Source organism: Pteropus medius, unplaced genomic scaffold (genome assembly GCF_902729225.1).
Source record: "Pteropus medius unplaced genomic scaffold, Ma_sr-lr_union100, whole genome shotgun sequence".
In the NCBI taxonomy this organism is placed as follows: Eukaryota; Metazoa; Chordata; class Mammalia; order Chiroptera; family Pteropodidae; genus Pteropus; species Pteropus medius.
In genome coordinates this window covers 10833531-10851491 of record NW_024347791.1, presented here as the reverse complement: position 1 = coordinate 10851491, position 17961 = coordinate 10833531, and the positions used below count along the sequence as shown (strand labels likewise).

At 35.6% G+C, this 17961-nt stretch overlaps 2 protein-coding genes across 8 annotated transcripts in view; one reads left to right on the top strand and one right to left on the bottom strand.

The window, feature by feature from the left end:
- Positions 1–9542: 9542 nt before the first annotated feature.
- Positions 9543–12504, bottom strand: RPA3 (replication protein A3). Of its 2 annotated transcripts, XM_039878023.1 has the most exons (5): positions 12231–12504; positions 11074–11148; positions 10420–10528; positions 10269–10314; positions 9543–9885 (listed from the first exon to the last, which is right to left on the bottom strand). In XM_039878023.1, the coding sequence occupies exons 1-5, from the start codon at positions 12327–12329 to the stop codon at positions 9867–9869; spliced, it is 348 nt and encodes a 115-aa protein (XP_039733957.1). In that variant the 5' UTR covers positions 12330–12504; the 3' UTR covers positions 9543–9866. The 2 variants fall into 2 exon arrangements, with proteins under 2 accessions (XP_039733957.1, XP_039733956.1); XM_039878022.1 differs by lacking the exon at positions 10269–10314 and having other exon boundaries at positions 12231–12475.
- Positions 11587–17961, top strand: part of LOC120614985 (UBAP1-MVB12-associated (UMA)-domain containing protein 1-like) — a 184870-nt gene continuing 178495 nt past the window's right edge. Inside the window, exon 1 of one of the 6 annotated variants that reach the window (XM_039878016.1) lies at positions 11587–11929. In XM_039878016.1, the coding sequence (XP_039733950.1) occupies positions 11810–11929 (120 nt within the window). In that variant the 5' untranslated portion in view covers positions 11587–11809. Of the gene's footprint in view, positions 11930–12563; positions 12736–17961 lie in introns of those variants that run through there. The other 5 variants (XM_039878018.1, XM_039878020.1, XM_039878017.1 and 2 more) reach the window with 5 other exon arrangements.

Genomic DNA, 17961 nt, shown 5'->3' with positions numbered 1-17961 from the left:
TTTTCTTTGAGGAAAAAAAAAAAGAAAACTAATACTGGAAAGCCCTGAATTAAATATTTTCTCCTTACTCATCTTTTCTGCTAAATTTCAAAATTACTTTTGATACATTTCTCCATCGGCAGGGTTTTAATGTTCTTCCTCTATATTTCTCTCACCCCAAAGAGAAAAAACAAAAACCCTCCCATATCTTTTGTTTTGCTTTAATTGGAAAGATTCCAGCAGTGATGACATTAAAATAGCTGTTTAAACCTTTGTCGAAGGATGAAAGATATGTAACAATAGAGATCACATTTTGAAGTCAAATAGAGGTGGTTTTGACTATTATCTAGTAGCTATGCAGCCTTAGCCAAATTAGGTAATACCTCCCAGCTTTGATTTTTCTCATCTGAGAAAGGAGGGGTTGATATGTTAAATAAAATAAAGGGCAAACATAGTTCATAAGAAGCCTTCAAAAATGATATCTGTTGTCATTACTGTTAAGTAATTTGGAGGATGTAATCTACTTCATGTAATTTACTTAGTTCAAAAGAAGAAACACAGTATACCTAGGTTTTTTTTTTCAATTTTAAGTGTCTATCATTTTTCTCTCAAAGTTTAACCATATTCTTCACGTAGCACCTGAGTTCACGAGACACTGATTGCAGCTGGGTGAAGAGGACTAATAGTATTGCCAAAAGTCTCTGATGACTTTTTTGTTCAGAGATCATTTTTGTCCTAATGTTGCTCCTTAGCTATTGTACTCTATCATCTTGTGGCTACCTAGCATGGGTCCTTCGTATTCATCTTGTTTCTCATGGTTTCCACTTTAACTAAGTCATGTGTTCAGGAATCGCAGAATGTCTGTTTCTCTGTTTTGAGGATAATAACTTCATATACTTACAGATAGGCCAGAGTGATCGAACTTGGCTGATTTAGTTAGAACAAATCCTATTGAAAAATAAACCCTGTTTACTTGAGGGCTAACTATTCAGGAACAAACCTCTATTGTGAAGACTTTTTCATTTAACTTTTAAATAGGAACTTTTATTCACATGGTTCAGATGGTTTATTTCTCCCCTCATCCATGTCTTTGAGTTTCCACCACCCTATTCCTACGATCATGGAGTTAGCAGAATACTGTATAGGCTGACAAGCAAGAAATTCTAAAAAAGTCTGATAGTACACTCAAGGTCTTCTCATTATCAGTGATTCTTCGAGGGGTTGCAGGTTTCTTGGAGGAAAGCATTTTATAATACTGTCAGGGAAGCTTCCGCCATGAAATTTTAATATTTATCAAAAGAAGTTATTAAAAGATTGAGAAACAGTTAAGGGAATAAACTGCTGTAGACAAAATAAAATGGTTCCTTGGCCTACTTCTTGGAATCTCTGTTGCAATAATCACCTGTGTGTGTTGCAACATCCTAAGGGTTATTTATATGAAAATGTATACTGAAGTAGTTGAAATTTTGTATGCTCTGGCTACTTAGTAAAATATATGTGTTAAAACTAACAGTAATACATATGCATACTAAATCCAGCCAAATAGAAATTACCCATTTTCGGGTTATAACCTATTGTTTATAATTGTAGTATACCATTACAATTACATAGCAATATGTAAATATAAGATATCATATACAATATTGCATAAATGTACAGTGTTTTTATACAATATTATTGTGTGATGTATATTGTAATATGTTGTAATAACATCCGAGGCCTATATGAATAAAACTATTTGCATGCCTGCATTTTTATAAATATTATGGAAATGAATACATTCATTTCTTAGTAATAATTTTCATAGCCTATAAACACTTAAATATTTGTATCTAAAGTATCTCATCAGTACTTTAGAAGTTTTTCCCTAAACAAAGCAATCTGTCTTTTTATTTTTTATGAAATTGTTTTTCTATTTTAGCATACATTCCGTTTCATCTGAAAGTCTGTAATCTCCATTATATAACCTGCAGTCTGTATGAGTGAGGTAATCTACCCTCCCCCTCTGCTGGAAGGGGGAATGTTTTCCTGTACCACCATGTAATTTGCTTTGCAACAATTATTGCTATTTGTAACCAGATCTTGTGATCACAAGGCACATGTAGCTGAATTTAGAATCTGTTGAGAACACAGAAGGCAGTATGACTGTTTCTAAATGTCATTGAGTTAATGATTTTAACTCATAAAAAATTTTAAAGTTCAAATGCATCAATCCAAATCATTCATTTCTGAAACGTACTTTAGATAAATGTCTGAGTGTTCTGTTGCAAATAGCTGTCTTTATGTGTCGTATTTCCCTGAATCCCTGCAGTTTCCTAACCTCATTTACAATGAGGTAATTTATCAAATGACTTATCTCTAGATCCTATTTTCTAGATCGTAGAAGCCAAATGTCATGTATTCCAGACGGTTTAGGGAGTCATACCTGGAGGCATATGGTGCCTTACAATTTTTTCCAGCTTTGATTAGGGAATCATAGATGTATATGTAACTGGTATCATTTACCAATTATTGTAGACAAAATTTACAGATATTTCTTTGGCCTTTTTTTTTGGCCTATTTTTCCTTTAAATAAGTACTGAAAGAATCAACCTTGAATCACAGAATAAACAGGGAGCATTATTTTTGTGTACATTATCTTAGGTTTAGTTTTTGAGTTCTGATGTACTAAAAATGTATTTTCCCTCTATTGCTTAAAATATGTTCTTAAATTTGTACCTCGAATAGGTTTAGGTTATAAAATAGAAGATAAAGAAAGAAAAGCAACATAGAACATGTTTTATTCATCTTGAAATGTTATTTGAAAGTTTTCCTTAAGAAGGAATAAAGCAAGATATTATTGCCAGTTTTAGCAGATTAATTTTCCTGTGACAAATGACAGTAATCAATTGACTGTCTCATTCTATCTCCACTGATGACTCAAGTTTACATTTGGAAAAGTCACATTGTATGAATTTATGATAAGAAAACAGGGAACGGGATAGAAGGCTTTACAGCTGTCTTAAAAATTTTTTTTGAAACAAGTGGAGTATAAATAAATAAATATATGTTATCCTTAGTTGTTCTCATGACTTAATCATACTGCTGAGAGTAAAGAAAATTGTCGAGCAGGTCAATTCCTCTAGGTCAACAGGTTCCAAAAGAAAAAGAAGTCTACAAATATCCTTGATTTGGAGGCAATAATTTCTAATTCCTAGCTCCTCCTTGGTCCACAGTATGTTCATCTGGAAAGCATTTAGTCATTTTTGAAGAGTTTCCAAAATGACGCAGCCCCTGATCCACTGTCTGCATCTCATAAAAGGTCAAATACATGATCAACTAAGGCATAACATTTTTGAGCCATATGGAAGAAATAATTGACTCAATGGGATCCTGATCACTTAAAAGAATAGATGCATCTCTTAAAAAGAAATGTTTTTTTCTCATCAAGCTCAATGTTTTCATAATACTTAAAGCTTTTCAAAAGCTAAAGAAAATTTTAAAGTTTAAGTGAAAATGTGGCATTGTTTCTGATTTTCTATAGCATTATGCTGTTTATTTGATGCAGTTTGGCTTTAAATGATCATTGCGTATTAAGTAGAGTTGAATTATTAAGATCTAAATATTTATTTCCTAAGTGAAAACTAAGGTAAAATAATATTAAATTATCTATCTCTTTAATTAATAATTATTCGGTAGAAAAATATCTCTATGCTCATTATCTTCAAGATTCAGGGTGATATGATACCAAGATCTTTTAATGAAATCACTTTAAACCTGTTATTATTAAATATAATGGCCAAAATAATTGGCTTACTTTCTTGGATAATATTTCAAATTCCTGTGAAAAATAGACTTTTAAAAAGGGGGACTAATTAAATTACGGTGTCATCTATGGCATTACCCTAAACTATTATACTGCTCACATATTTTTCTTTCTTCCAATTTATGACACTCACTGTTTTTTGAGAACTTTGAAAATTTTCTCAGTTGTCATAAATACTACATTATATAGAATCCACAGAGATAATTCTTTACCTACAGAAATAATCATGTTGAAAAATATTTTTTCATATATGAAAGCCTCTATATTTCAGTCCAAATCTTTAAAAAAATATATGAGGAAATACTATAGAACGTAGTGCCCTGCTTCTGACATTTTATAATATATAAAGAAAAAACAATGGCATGCTAATGACAAATTTAATCCTTGCAGTCAAGGTGAATATATTACACTATAAACTGTTCATAGTCTACACCTCTGGTCTTAATTAGCCATCTCAAAACCCTATGCTGTAGGTCATATGGGGTCATAAAGAACATAAGTGGCTTACCTCAAACAAATTTGCAAATTTCTAACACTGCAATTAGAAATTAACTTAAAACATATGCTTTATTAGCATTCTAGATTTAGCATCACCTTTTCAGGAAAAACAACCTGTGGTACCAGGATTATTAATTTTCTTTCAGCAACAGCTCAGAATTAAATTCCATTGCGAATTAAATAAGGGAACCAAATTGAAGTTTCACTAAATAGAACCTACAGAATTTGGTTTCTCTTAATCATGGTAGATTTCTTTGAAACTTTAGACCAATTAAATATTAAATAAATCCAAGTCAAGACATCTTTAGAGATTATGCCAAACTATCATATATTGATATTTTAGAGGACAGGGACTTTGTTCGTATGTATCCCTAATAATTTGCCCAGGATTTGACACAGAATGTTTGTTGAGTGACAATACATACTAAATCGACATCTCAAAATTTGATAAATTTAGTAATAGTAATAGTATATCACTCAAAGCATTTAACTCACCCTATGAAGAGATATGTCCAGAGTTATTTTAATTTTGTCTTTGTCAGATGAAAATTAAAATGATTGTTCAAAGAACATCTATAAAATTACTACCGAAGAGAACCATTTGGTAGTTCGTCATCCTTCACATTAGACTCTGTGATATTGCTTTTAGAATTTAATATTAGGAAAAATTCCATTTTCCTAATGAATTTAAGGTTATTAAAATTCTGTAGCCTATTGTTCCTTCTTTTCCTAATTCCCGGGAACACATGAAGCTAAATTTAATGCCTAATTATATTTCCTATTGAGTGTGTTTATAGTCGTCATCTTTTTTGATGTTTCCTTTTTCATTTTTGTAGCCTAATCTGTTTTAGAAATATGTGATATATGTTAGTAATGTCAGTGTTTTATCTTCAGTTGTCCTTTGAGCTTTCAGCGTTATTGATTACTCTTTGAACCTCTCCTTCTTTGCCTTTCATGGTAGTCTTTCAGTGAATAAACACTTACTTAGTGCTTACTAGGCCTTCAGATGCCTTTGGGGTTCTCCGGACTCAGTCAGTCACTCACTGCTGTTTCCTAAGTGTGTAGTTCACCCCAGGTTCTCTCACTGGTTCTGTGGTTTTCTCACTCTGTGTTATCCTTTGATTTAGGAACAAAATCCCTTACTTGAAACTGTTGGGGCCAGATGTGCTTCAGAATTCAGAAGTTTTGGATTTTAGAACAGTCATAGCGTATAGCTACTGTTTGTTATGTAATACCCTCCCCAGAAAGGTACTATCTTCTAATCAAACATATTATTATGTCTACAGTGAAGCATATGAATATTTACAGTAAGTGGGATGAAAACTATAAGTAGCCTCATAATTATCAGGATGTTGCCAAATGAGTTTTGCCCCAAATTTAGGAAAAAAACATTTTGATTTCAAACCATTTTAGATTTTGAAATTGCAGATAAGGGATTGTTATATCTCTAAATATTTTAAGCAGGTTGTCTCTCAAATCTCTACCTGGTCCTACTATTCCACCACCTTCTGGACATCTTTACTAAAGGATCCATCACCTACTTAAATTTATATTGAAGTGAATTTGTTGCCTCCTCACATTTTGACTCATCCTTGATTCTTAGTCTGTTTAGCTCCTGGCATCATCACTGTGTCCTACAGAACCCCGTCGAATATATTCTGAACTCCTTGCCTCCTGCCTTTTGCCACTTCACCTGTTACAGTTCACGCCTTCATTACCTCTCCTGTCGGCCTGTGGCTTCTCAAACCAGGCTGGATGGACTAATTTACTCACGTTACACTATGTTAGGCATCGAGAAATAACAAGACAGATTTTTAAACTACAGGTTCTTCATTTAAGGACTGCTCCTGAGTGGGGAAGATTAATTAGAGGACTGATTAAATAAATTAGGGAACATTTGGCACAATGGGTAGTTCATAGCCAAAACATATCAAAAGGTAAATGCATGTTGCCGAACAGTATATTGAGGTCCTATGGACAGTTCATCTATATAAAGTTCTGGAAAGCTATTTAGCAATCCATAGCAGCGTCTCTGGGGAGACATATAAGAACTTTATTTTCTGACTATTGTTTTTTAAATTTGAAAAAAACAAAAACAAAAAAAAAGTTATCGAGATGAGAGGTATAAAAACAAATAGAACACAAAGTAATGAACTCTGCTTGTCTAAGTTAGGGAAAGCTTAGAGAACGTTTTCCTTTGGGCACAGGAACAGACACTCCAATCGCAGCAAACAGCAAGTTCAAGGGCACCCAGATCTTAAAGGGTCTAGTGTGTTCTGGAAATGTCAGCTCAGTGTTGGAAGGTAGCTTCAAGGGGAGAGTTGAACATGGGACTGAGGTGGATGTTGTGACTGTGAAAGGCCTCAACTACTAATTAGAAATATGGACCTCATCTAGACAGGAGTCTCTGGAGATTAACTTTTTAAAAACACATTTTTCATTTTGGAGTAATTTTAGATTTATAGAAAAGTTATGAATATAGAGTTCTTGTATAATCTCTCACCCTTTGCCTCCCTTTATGTTATCTTACATTACCATGGTACATTTGTTAAAACTAAGAAACCACCATTGGTTTTATTAACTACTCCAGACTTCATTCACCAGATTTTCCATCAATGTCCTTATTCTGTTCCAGGAGCCAGTCCAGGATCCCACATCATACCAAGTTGTCATGTCTCCTTTGTCTTCTTTGCTCTGGGAGTTTCTTTGTTTTTCATGAGCTTGACAGTTTTGAGGGGTACTGATCAGTTTGTAGAATGTACCTCATTTTTGATTTGTCTCGTTTCCTCATAAATAGACTGGTGTTAACGGATTTCTTCATTAAGGTAATATTGGCCAGGTTTGTACACAGTAAGCTTCTCAGAAAACTTCTCTGGTTTTTAAAATTTATAGTATGATGATTACAACTGATGTTTAAAGCAACCATGTTGGCTGAGTCATAGGAATAAGCTGGAAACAAGCAGGCCAGTTATAGCTAGGGCTGGTGCAGTAGCTCAAGTAAGAGATGACAGTTGCTTGAACTTATAAGTGGCAATAATAGTGAAAAGGATTGCTGCGATTCAAGCTTTCTGGGCAATAAGGATGGCTTATGGCAGTTTTAAAAGAAACAGGGCAAATAAAAACCATAATGAGATATCACTTCATGCCCATTCTGATGCCAAAATCAAAAAGTCAGATGGTAACAAGTATTGGTGAGAATGTGGAGAAATTAGAATCCTTAAATACTGCTGCTAGGAATGTAAAATGGTACAGACATTTTGAAAAAGTTTGGCAGTTTTTCAAAAAGTTAAATATATTTACTATTCTACTCCTAGGTATATACCCAAGAGAAATAAAAACGTGTACACAAAAACTTATACATGAATATTCATATTATTTATAATAGCCAAATGGTAGAAGCCACTCAAATATCCACCAAATGATAGGTGAAAAATGTACTATATCCATACAGTGGAATAATATTTGGCCATAAAAAAGGAAGCAGCCCTGATACATGCTACAGCATAGATGAACCTTGAAACATTTATGCTAAGCGAAGTCACAAAAGACCACATATGGTTCTATTTATATGAAATGTTCAGAGTAGCAAATCTATAGAGATAGAAAGTGGTTTAGTGGTTTCTTGGAGCCAGGGAGTGGGTGGGGTGGTGGAAGGATTAGGCCATGATAGGTAGGTAAATGGTACAGGGTTTCTTTTTTGGGCGATGACTAAAATTGATTGTGACAATGGTTGTACAACTGTGAATATACTAAAGCCATAAAACTACCAAAAAAATCAGGGAACAGATGGCAGGGCAGCTATACTCATTCAAATTACACTTGTTTGAGCTAAACTGCTGGTGGTATATCCAGAGGCAATGGTGCAGTGAGGCTGGAACTTGAAATATGGCACTATAAATCATTAGTATAAAGGAATCATTTGATGAAAAGTGCAATACCATATTCATTTAATCCAATTTATTAAACATAGTAAGTAGTTCCAGGGAAGGTTTCAAGCAGGGGCATCTTTAACATTTAATAGCACTGAATTTTCAGAAATTAACACAATTTAGGACTAACTCCATTCAAGACAACACTGTTATTAGGACTGGCTGATGTCCCTCAATTTCACCAACATTCTCTTTACTTCCTATAATAAAATATTTTACCATAATTAGCTATGGTCATGTTCTGTAAGTAATTTGTAGAATATTTTGGGATGAAAGTCAAAATTGAAGATGTTATCAATTTAAAAGTATTTTCAGTATAATTTATGATCTAAATGGACTTATAAAACCTGACTGGCCATATAGGTCACCAGTTATTCGGCATTACTCTCTCTCCTATGCTGCCACATCAGTACCTGTCCACCCCCAATGTTATGTGGTGGTATGAAGTGCAAGCAAACAGGAATTCCATTCTAAAGATGACAGTTGAAAGGAAGAAAAAGAATCAAATGATTTCACTGCATTATTAATCTGGTATCTCTTATTTTGCACTAGTAAGTGCTCAGTTTTAAAATCTTGGGAAAGAGGTACTGTGATGGTTATGTGTTGACAGGCTAAAGAACACTCAAATAATTGGTAAAACATTATTTCTGGGTATCCAGGATGGTATTGCTGGAAGAGACTAGCACTGGAATCAGAAGACTAAGTAAAAAAGATGGCCCTTACCAAAGTAGGTGGGCCTCATCCAACCATTTGTGAGCCCAAATAATAAAACAGCAGAGCAAGGGTCGGTTTGCTCCTTTTGAGCTGGATGTCCATCTTTTCCTGCTCTTAGACACTGCAGCTCCTGGTTCTTGGGCCTTTGTACTCTGGGATTTATACCAGTGGCCTCCAGTTCTCAGGTCTTTGACCTTGGACTGCGAGTTACATCATCAACTCCCTGATTCTCAGGCCTTCGGACTCGAACTGTATTACTCCACCAGCTTTCCTAGTTCTCCAGCTTGTAGGTGATAGATCATGGGACATTTGGCCTCCATAACTATGTAAACCTACTCCTATAACAAACCTCCTTATATTCCGTGGGTTCTGAGTCTCTACTATAGTACTCGCAAATTATAGAAGATGAAGGATTGTTTGCTCTTTTAATAAATCAAAATCATTTTTTCATAGTGTGTCAAGGAAATAACATGGTGTAGTTCATGAGGTAGCAAGTAAATTCTTAACACAGTTGGCCTGGGGTTTAATTTGCTAGGTCTAAGTTCTGACCTTACAGCTATGAAATTCCAAGTTTGAGCTTTAATACCTGACTAAACGAAAAAGAATGAAATGACCAATAATATGTACCATTTAAACTTTTATTAAAACAGAAAACTAAACTCAGACTATTGCTCTTGCATCTGTTCTGACCATATGCCAGAGAAGTGATTCTTTATGAGGATGCAGGTGAGAACTGTCAACATACCAATTCCATCAAAAATAGCATACTGGAATATCTAATAAAGTTAGGTAAAAGAAAACAAATTAAATAACAAAATCTTTCCCTCAAATATCAGGGGCCTTAACAGTCTTCAATGCAGTTGGTCTACAATCAGGATCAATCATATTGTACAACTCCCCAAGGAAAAAACTGAGGGAACTCATGGATAATTTTCACAGCTTCATTGTAAAGTCCAAGATCTGAAAGACACATTTTAGCAAACATTTAATCTACAGTGGAAAGTTGTAACACCAATTATTATCTGAAAGATATCTACCTCTTTCTCTTTCCTCTCCCTTTTAGAAGTCAACTTATTTTCACAATCCATCTTCTAAAATTGAGCCATTGATCATATTTATTTAACTGTGGCTCCAAAAAAAATAAAAGACACGGGAGTGCAGGAGACGATCCATTGTACAGGCACAGTTCCTGCCTGGTTGTGTTTCAGGTGCTATGCATTATTTGAGGCCTTTAAACCAGACATTAAAACAAAAAAGATGAACATTTTTGTTCTATTTTAAAAATTTCTCTTTCCACAAATATTAATTAATCTGAGTTTCCTACGTATATGTGCACTACTTACAAACAGGCCAAAATGTCCTCTCGTTTTCCTTTGGGATCAGAAAATTCTATAGAATTCGAAAATATAGCAGGACTGAGACTCAAGACCTAAGACATGATAAGAATAAAACTGTTTTCCTCCTAAATATATAAAACTAGAATGCTTTATTTACCAAAAGGATGGTTATCTTCTTTAAACTGGACATAAGATGCACACATAATGGTTGCCTTGGCTGTTACTTTTCCAACTATTTCCATGACTCCAGAGATTTCTTCATCAAGCTAACACAAAGAAAAAATGTTAACTTCATACTATCACATTTTCAGTTGATAATTAACTTGAAAAATTGGTATAGTCTACTAATCTTTGATTTCATGTAACAAAGTAATTTAAAACTTTACCAATGCAGAAATTTAATTGCAACTTAAAAAAAAAAAAAGTTTGAACACTTATGGTCAGCATGTCACAAGTCCTGTTATTTTTAGCATAGGTCCAAAGATACAGTTAAAGTTTAAGTTGGAAACAAAATCATTTAAAGATACTGAGGATGTCTAGAATTTCTACAAGGAGTAATCTGTTTAAAAGGACTCATTGAAAAGAACCCAGTATCTAAGGAATGTAATAAAAAATCACAGAGCCCCAAAAATCCTTTGTTAGACATGTTAAGAGACATAAATGTAAGAGGACAAAAATTCAATTTTAGAACCAGGGAAGTTTTATAAGCTGGTCCGTTATACAACCACTCCAGGAATCAGAAATATCAGCAACAAACCAAAACAAGATGTAGAATTAACTATAATATACATGAATTAATACTTAAACATACAGGTTCCATCAACTCAATGGTTCCACTTTTTCCTTCTCCATCTGAAAGGATAAACATTTTTCCACTGGGATGAATCTAAAAAAGAAACAGGATTTAAAAATCTCACATAACAAAACTTAAAATCTCATTTAAGTAAAAATATGTTTGACACAAGATGGGCATACTGACTCAAAGGTAGTAGATGCGTACAAAGCAGTTGTTTTTGAACAGTTTATTTGGTTCAAATTATAATCTTGTGTTACTTTATCTGGTTAAACTACGCCTAGTTTAATTTCAACTTCAGATAAACAATAGTACAAATATGTCTTGTATTTTTATTTGCTAAATCTGGCAACGCTATGCTAAGAAAAAATGAAAGGGGTCCATATTACCTAAAAGTGAGATCTACTGGCACCCATGATTTAAATAGTACATTAGCCCTCTTAGGTATGTTTTAAAAACTGGGCATGATGAAATAAAGAGAGAACGGTTCTAGTGTCAGACAGCTGCAGAGTGCAGCCAACTTTGTAACTTGCTGTGGCCTATCCACTCCTATCCAGTTTCCCTACCTGTGGAGTCGGAACAAAACACCCGTTTCACCAAGAGGATGTATGGCCAAAATGAACTACTAAGCCTTTATATAACACTGGTTTTCTCTCAGCTTTCTCGGTTCACTGATTCCGAGGCTTTGGGCCTATTTCTCACCAGTAGAATGAAGGGGCTGCAATCAAGCACTGGGGCAAGATAAAAGATTGCTATGGAATCTGGGAGGAACAATCAAGGAATGTTTTATCGAGAGGTAACTTCAACGAGAAAACGGCAGAAGGAAACAAAATTAGACTACCAGTTAAGCATGGCTAATGTAAAATATCAGAAGGTAAATGTGGGGGCCATGTTCATAACTTCTTTTATGGAAACACAAACAGAACGGGGGACACTAGAACTTAGAACGGAGTATTCGAAAACATTGTTATTCCGCGCCAAAATGGGGCTGCAATAGCTAAAAAGTGTGCAAAGTCCCCTTGTGCAAAATAAAGCAAGTGGGAGCGCAGTGATGCTCTAAGGCTTTCTGTCCTCCTTCAACTTTCCGTTACCCACCGTGAGGCTACCACCCTGGAGGTCACGGAGTCTGTCCCCGCAACTACAGACCGGGGAACCGGGGTGGTGAGTACGCGCACCTTTTCCAGCCTCCCTACGAAGCAGACCGGCCGGTCGATGAACTGAGGCAGCATGCTGGCGTTGACGCGGGACTTGGGCATATCCATTACGTCCACCATGATTGCGAAGCAAGATATGCAGCTGGCGGCAAACAAGCGTAAAAATGAGACCGAGCCGTCCGCGGACGTCTACGATGGATTTCCCCGGAACCAATCGGCGGAGACCAGCACGCTTTCGCTCCGCCAATCAAACGCGCTGAAATCTCGATCGAAATCTCGTTGTCTGAGAAAGAGACCGCGAAAGGAGGGATGTGTCCGGAAGTGGGGATCTGCTGCTTAGTGACGCGCGGCGTCCCGGAAGTTGCTCTGGTCTCCTGCGGAGTGGAAAGCGGAGGCGGGGCTTGGGTTGGGCGGGGCCTGAGGCCCCCTATCTAGGTCTCGGGCCTCCCCGCCGCGGTTTGACCCCGGAAGCAGGTGTGTTGGGCTCTAGTGCGGATGCGGCGGGGGACTGCGGCACCAGGCTCAGGTACCTCTTCTGGCGGGAGGCACCGCAGCCTTACTCTTTCCTCTTCTCCCCACCGACGGATGCGGGAGAGAGTGCCTGTCCCGCCGCGGCTTTCCCGGTGCTGTGCACCAGCTGTTCACATTTCTCTGCCTCCCCCTCTTCCAGATTCTCCGTGGGAAGCGCATGATTCTTACTGAATGAAATCTAGGGATGGTGTGTTTTGACACACGCTGTCATGGAGACGGGAAGTGGGGTCGCCAGCGATCTTCACCGCCTTTGTCAGGCTCCTGGTGCTCGGTGGCATAGGGTTTATTTACTGCTCAAGCTGCGTCACTCTCCCCGATTACCTTTGCGACCCTTTCTAGCCCTGACAATCTGGCCACACTGCGGAGATGCGGGTTTTATTACCTCCTTTGTGTTAGCAACACATTGAAGCATTTGAGATTGGGTGGGGGAAAGGACCACAGGGTTAGGATAAGGGACGAATTTAAATTGCTGTAGATCCTGAGCAGGTGCGCTTCTCCCTGAGACACAATTTCTCCATTTGCAAAATGAGGGAGTTAGATAACTTAATGTTTTGCAAGGTCCCAAATAACTTTTGTCCATATGATTCACGGACTCCTTGTAACTCCCTAGCGATCTTTCTCCCATTGTCCTCCGCACCCAGGACTCTGGAGGGGAGATCTGGAGTTGTGGAAGATAACCTGTTTCAGGAAATTGGGGGGAGGGTTCTCATATCTGTCACTGGCTCATGTGGCTCTTGATGTTTGGGGTTTTAGCTGCCAGAATGAGTGCTCATAAAAATACCTGCTAGTGGTGCTGCAGAAACTGGAAAATACATTTTATTGGGATATTATTATATTGAAATAAGTTTGTCTAAAGTCACCTAGTTGTCACTGTTCAAATTCAGGTACCTCTGCCTTAAGCAAATAAGATCTTTTGAGATTTCACGTGGCAATTTAAGATGGAAATCCATGCACCATAATTAAATGATAGTCTCCCTCAGTGTTTACTTAGCATTTAACAAATTTGTTATAATGTTGCTGTCTTAAAGGACTTCATTAACAGATGCAGGGTGCATGTTAGTTGGCGTATAAAAAAGTAGTGGATGTATTGGGGCAAGTCTATACAGTCTATGTTATGTTTCTGGGCAAAGCCTGTACAGGATTTTGCACTTTAGTGTCGCTTTGGTAAACAAATTGATGTACATTATATAAGGAAGGGTATGTATGAATATCTTTAATAGCAGTTTTTTAGAGAGCAATCCTGAAAGTACCAGATGCTGATACCATTGTTTTATTACAGTTAAAAGACCACTTTTATGTATCAACAGATTTTTTTTTTTTTTTAAACAGGGAGATGAGCAAGAAGATCATTTAAAACAGCTTTTTGGATATTTTTTGAGTCACCTAAATTTTATTACATAATATGTAGTGCACAGAGAAGAGTATATATAGTTTATATGTATACAGTACTCTTCACAGAGATTAAATGAACCCATGTGGCCCTCTCATTCATTTTAAGGAATGGAATTTTACCTGTTAGTAGTTTGTATTTCTTTAATTAAGTCTTCCCTACCAGCCAGAAATAAACTTTTGAAATTTGTGTTAAGCATCCTAAGCTTTTCTATATAGTTTAATTACACATGTAGGCATTCCTAAATGGTATGTTGTTCAATTTTGCCAATTTGACCTTTATATAAATGGAATCATACCATATATATCTCTGACTTGTTTATTTTGTTTTCGAGATTAATCCATGTTGACACATGTAGGTGGAGCTCATTCTTTTTACTATGTTATATCCCTGTTACTGACATTTTGATTTTTGCAGTTCTTTTGTATTGTGTACAGGGCTTCTATGACATTTTTGTACCTATTTGTTGGTGCAAATGTGCAAAGGTGTATCAGTAGAATTGCTGGAATATAGGATGTACATCTTCAGTTTACTAGTAAAACCAGATTTCCCCCCAAGTACTGGTACCAATTTATTCTCTAATCAGGAGTGTAGGAGAGTTCCAGTTGATGCACGTTTTTGGCAACTCTTAATAGTTTTTTTCTCCCTAATCTGATGGATGTGAAATAGTTTCTTGTGGTCTTAATTCGCTTTCTGTGATTACTAATAAAGTTGAACAACTTTTCAAATATTTATTGGCTATTCGTGTTTACCATTTTTTGTTTTTTTTTTTTTACTGATTTTTGAGAACATTTGGTATTAGTGTGGATAGTCATGCTGCATTTTTCAGTTTGGGACCTATTTTTCTATTTTTTCTTCTCATCTTTCCTTTTTTTCTTTCATTGGGAAGAGCTACTTTTAATATAGTTTAAATATTTTCCCCTTAAGTTTAATATATTTGAAAAGTCAATTTAAAAAATATTTAAGAATTTTTTTATCAAACTCTTAAAGATACTCTATATTAAAATTTTTTAAAATAGTTTTGTTTATCATATTTAAAAAATATTCCATCATTTAGAATTGAGTTTTTATGTATGTTGTCAGGTAGGTATCCAATTTCTTTGTTTCGTTTTTATTGCAATGGTCTCAGCCTCATTTATTGATTATTTCATCATTTGCCACTGACTTTAAGTTAATGTATATGTGTGGGTCTGTTCTTAGACTCTCAGTTCTGTTCCATTAGTCCATTTTTCTGTCTCTGCTCTAGCACCCACTTCGTTGAATACTGTGGCCTTATAACTTTTGATATCTGGGGGCAAGTCCTTATACTTCACTGTGTTCTTCGGTAATGTCATAGTTATTCCTGGCTCTTTACTTCTCCATATAAAATTTAGCTTGTCAAATTCCACGAAAAACTGTGTTGGGATTTGATCACAATTGCTCGGGTAACATCTCAACCACTCGTACTATTCTTGAGCTATTCTGGTCCTCTTAAAATCTTTCCAAATGATTCATAATTTTCTACATTAAAGTTTTGACTTTTAGATTAGATTTATTCCTAGGTGCCTTGTTTTTGTTGCTAATTATAAATGGTATTTTTTTAAATTAAAGATTTTTAACTGATTGTTGCTGGTATATGGACATGAATTTGACTTTTTTTCTGGCTGTCCTGGTAAACTCTCATTTCTTGTAATTTTCTATAAGATTAATTTGGGTTTTCTATTCGTATGTGAATAATTATAGTTTTGTTTTTTAACAGTGTTTACATATTTTATTTTTCTTGCCTTTGCCCATGTTAAAGCTTCCAGTACCATTTTGAATAGAAATGGTGTTTCAGTTAAGATGGGGTTTGACTACATAAGTAAAAATGTCGTAAATACACACAGACTTCGTTTCACATTTCAAAGAAATCCAGAGATGGGCAACTCAGCATGCAACTGTGTGGTAGAGTCCATGAGAAATCAGACCCAGATTCATTCTGTCTTGCTCCTCCTCTTCCTCTATGTTCAGTATCTTCTTTCATCCTTAAGGTCACCTCACAGGCCAGAATAGGTGCTGGAGCATCAGCCATTTAGTCCCCATTTCAGAAAGCGGAGAAGTGGGCAGGCAAAAAAGTGTGCCTTCATGGGACTCAGCTCCCTTTAAGGAGCCTTCCTGGAAGTCCTTCACAACTTGCAGTTCTACTTGTTAGGTGAAGGACTGTCCCTTCTATTCCCAGTTTGAGAAGAGTTTTAATTGAGTGGTTATGGAATTTAATCAAATAGGTTTTTTTCTTAATTGAGATGATTGAAATTAATATATTTTCCAGTATAGAGCCACACTTGCATTCTTGGAAGAAACACAACTTAGTTGTGATACATTATCTTTTATTATATATTCCCAGATCTGATTTGCTGTTTCGTTTAGGATTTTGCATCCATGTTCATGAATGAGATTGGCGTGCGGTTTTTCTTTTTTGTATAGTATTTGTCAGATTCTGGTATTATCAGGGTTATACTAGTCTCACGATATGAGTTGTGGAGTGGTTCCTCTGTTCTCTAGGATTCTGTGTAAAATTGAAATGATCTGTTTGTTGATTGTTTGGTAGATATCACCTGTAAAACATTCTGGGTCTGGTTTACGGGCATACCATGTTTTATTGCACTTGGCTTTATAGCACTTCGTAGGTGTTGTGTTTTTTACAAACTGAGGGCAAGACCTTCCACCAGCAAAAAGATTATTACTTGCTTTCTTGTGATACTTGCTTTATTCCAGTAGTCTGGAATTGCACTCTCAATATCTCCAAGATATGTCTATAGTTACCTGTATCTGCTTTAGGCATATCCCACAGTTTTCATAAGTAGGTAGTCATCATCATTACATTCTAAATATTTTCTCATTTCCAACATATTTATTCTTGGAATCATGGGTTGTTTTTGTTTCCAAGTGTATAGTTTTGCTTATTAAAGTTATTTTGTTGTGTGGTTGATTTTTAGCATAATTGCATTATCAGATGGTATGGCCTGATGCTACTTCTTTGAAATTATATGAGACTTGCTTTAAGGCTTATCAAGTACAAGTTTTTTGGGCAATTTTTGTAAATGTTTCATGTATGCTTGGGAAAAAAATTGTATTTTCCAGTTGTTGGATCAAGCTCATTAAGTGCAGTGTTTAGCACTTCTTTTGACTTTACTTATTATTTATTTTTACATCTCAACCATTTTTTTTTTCTGGTAATATTTCCTTTCTTTTTGAGATACCTTCTGTGGAAGTTCTTATAGTGAGAATCTTTGGTAGTAAACTCTATCAGTTTGTGTTTTTCTGAATATGTTTATTTCAGCCTTGTTCTCAAAAGGTAGCTTTTATATCTTTATGTAGTATAGAATTCTAAATGGATAGTTAATTTCTCCCAAAACTACTTTGATATTATTTTATTCTTATAATATTTACTTTTCTTTTAAATTGTGGTTCGTCGTAATTTTTCATGTCTCTATATCTGCTTGATCCTCAGTGTTCTGTAATTCTACTGGATTTCTCTTACTTAGTTTGCTGTTGAATATGTTGTACATTGTGAATCTGATAATTCTTATCTTTATCAGTACTAAGACATTTTCAACCATTATCTATTCAAATATTGCCTCTGATAAGAGAAAAATTCTTAGATGTCCTAAATTAAATCATAGCAGGCTGCAGGGTGCTGGGAAGAGAGGAGAAAGATTAACTAGTTAACAGCCTAGGACCAAAACCACCAAAAGACTGCTCATGTTCCTGACTGTGTGTTGAAACTTTGAATCAACTTCCAGGCACCTGTTTCAGTTCTTATCTAGAAGGAATAGCCAACCACTAAGCACCTGAGAATACTGCTTATGCAGG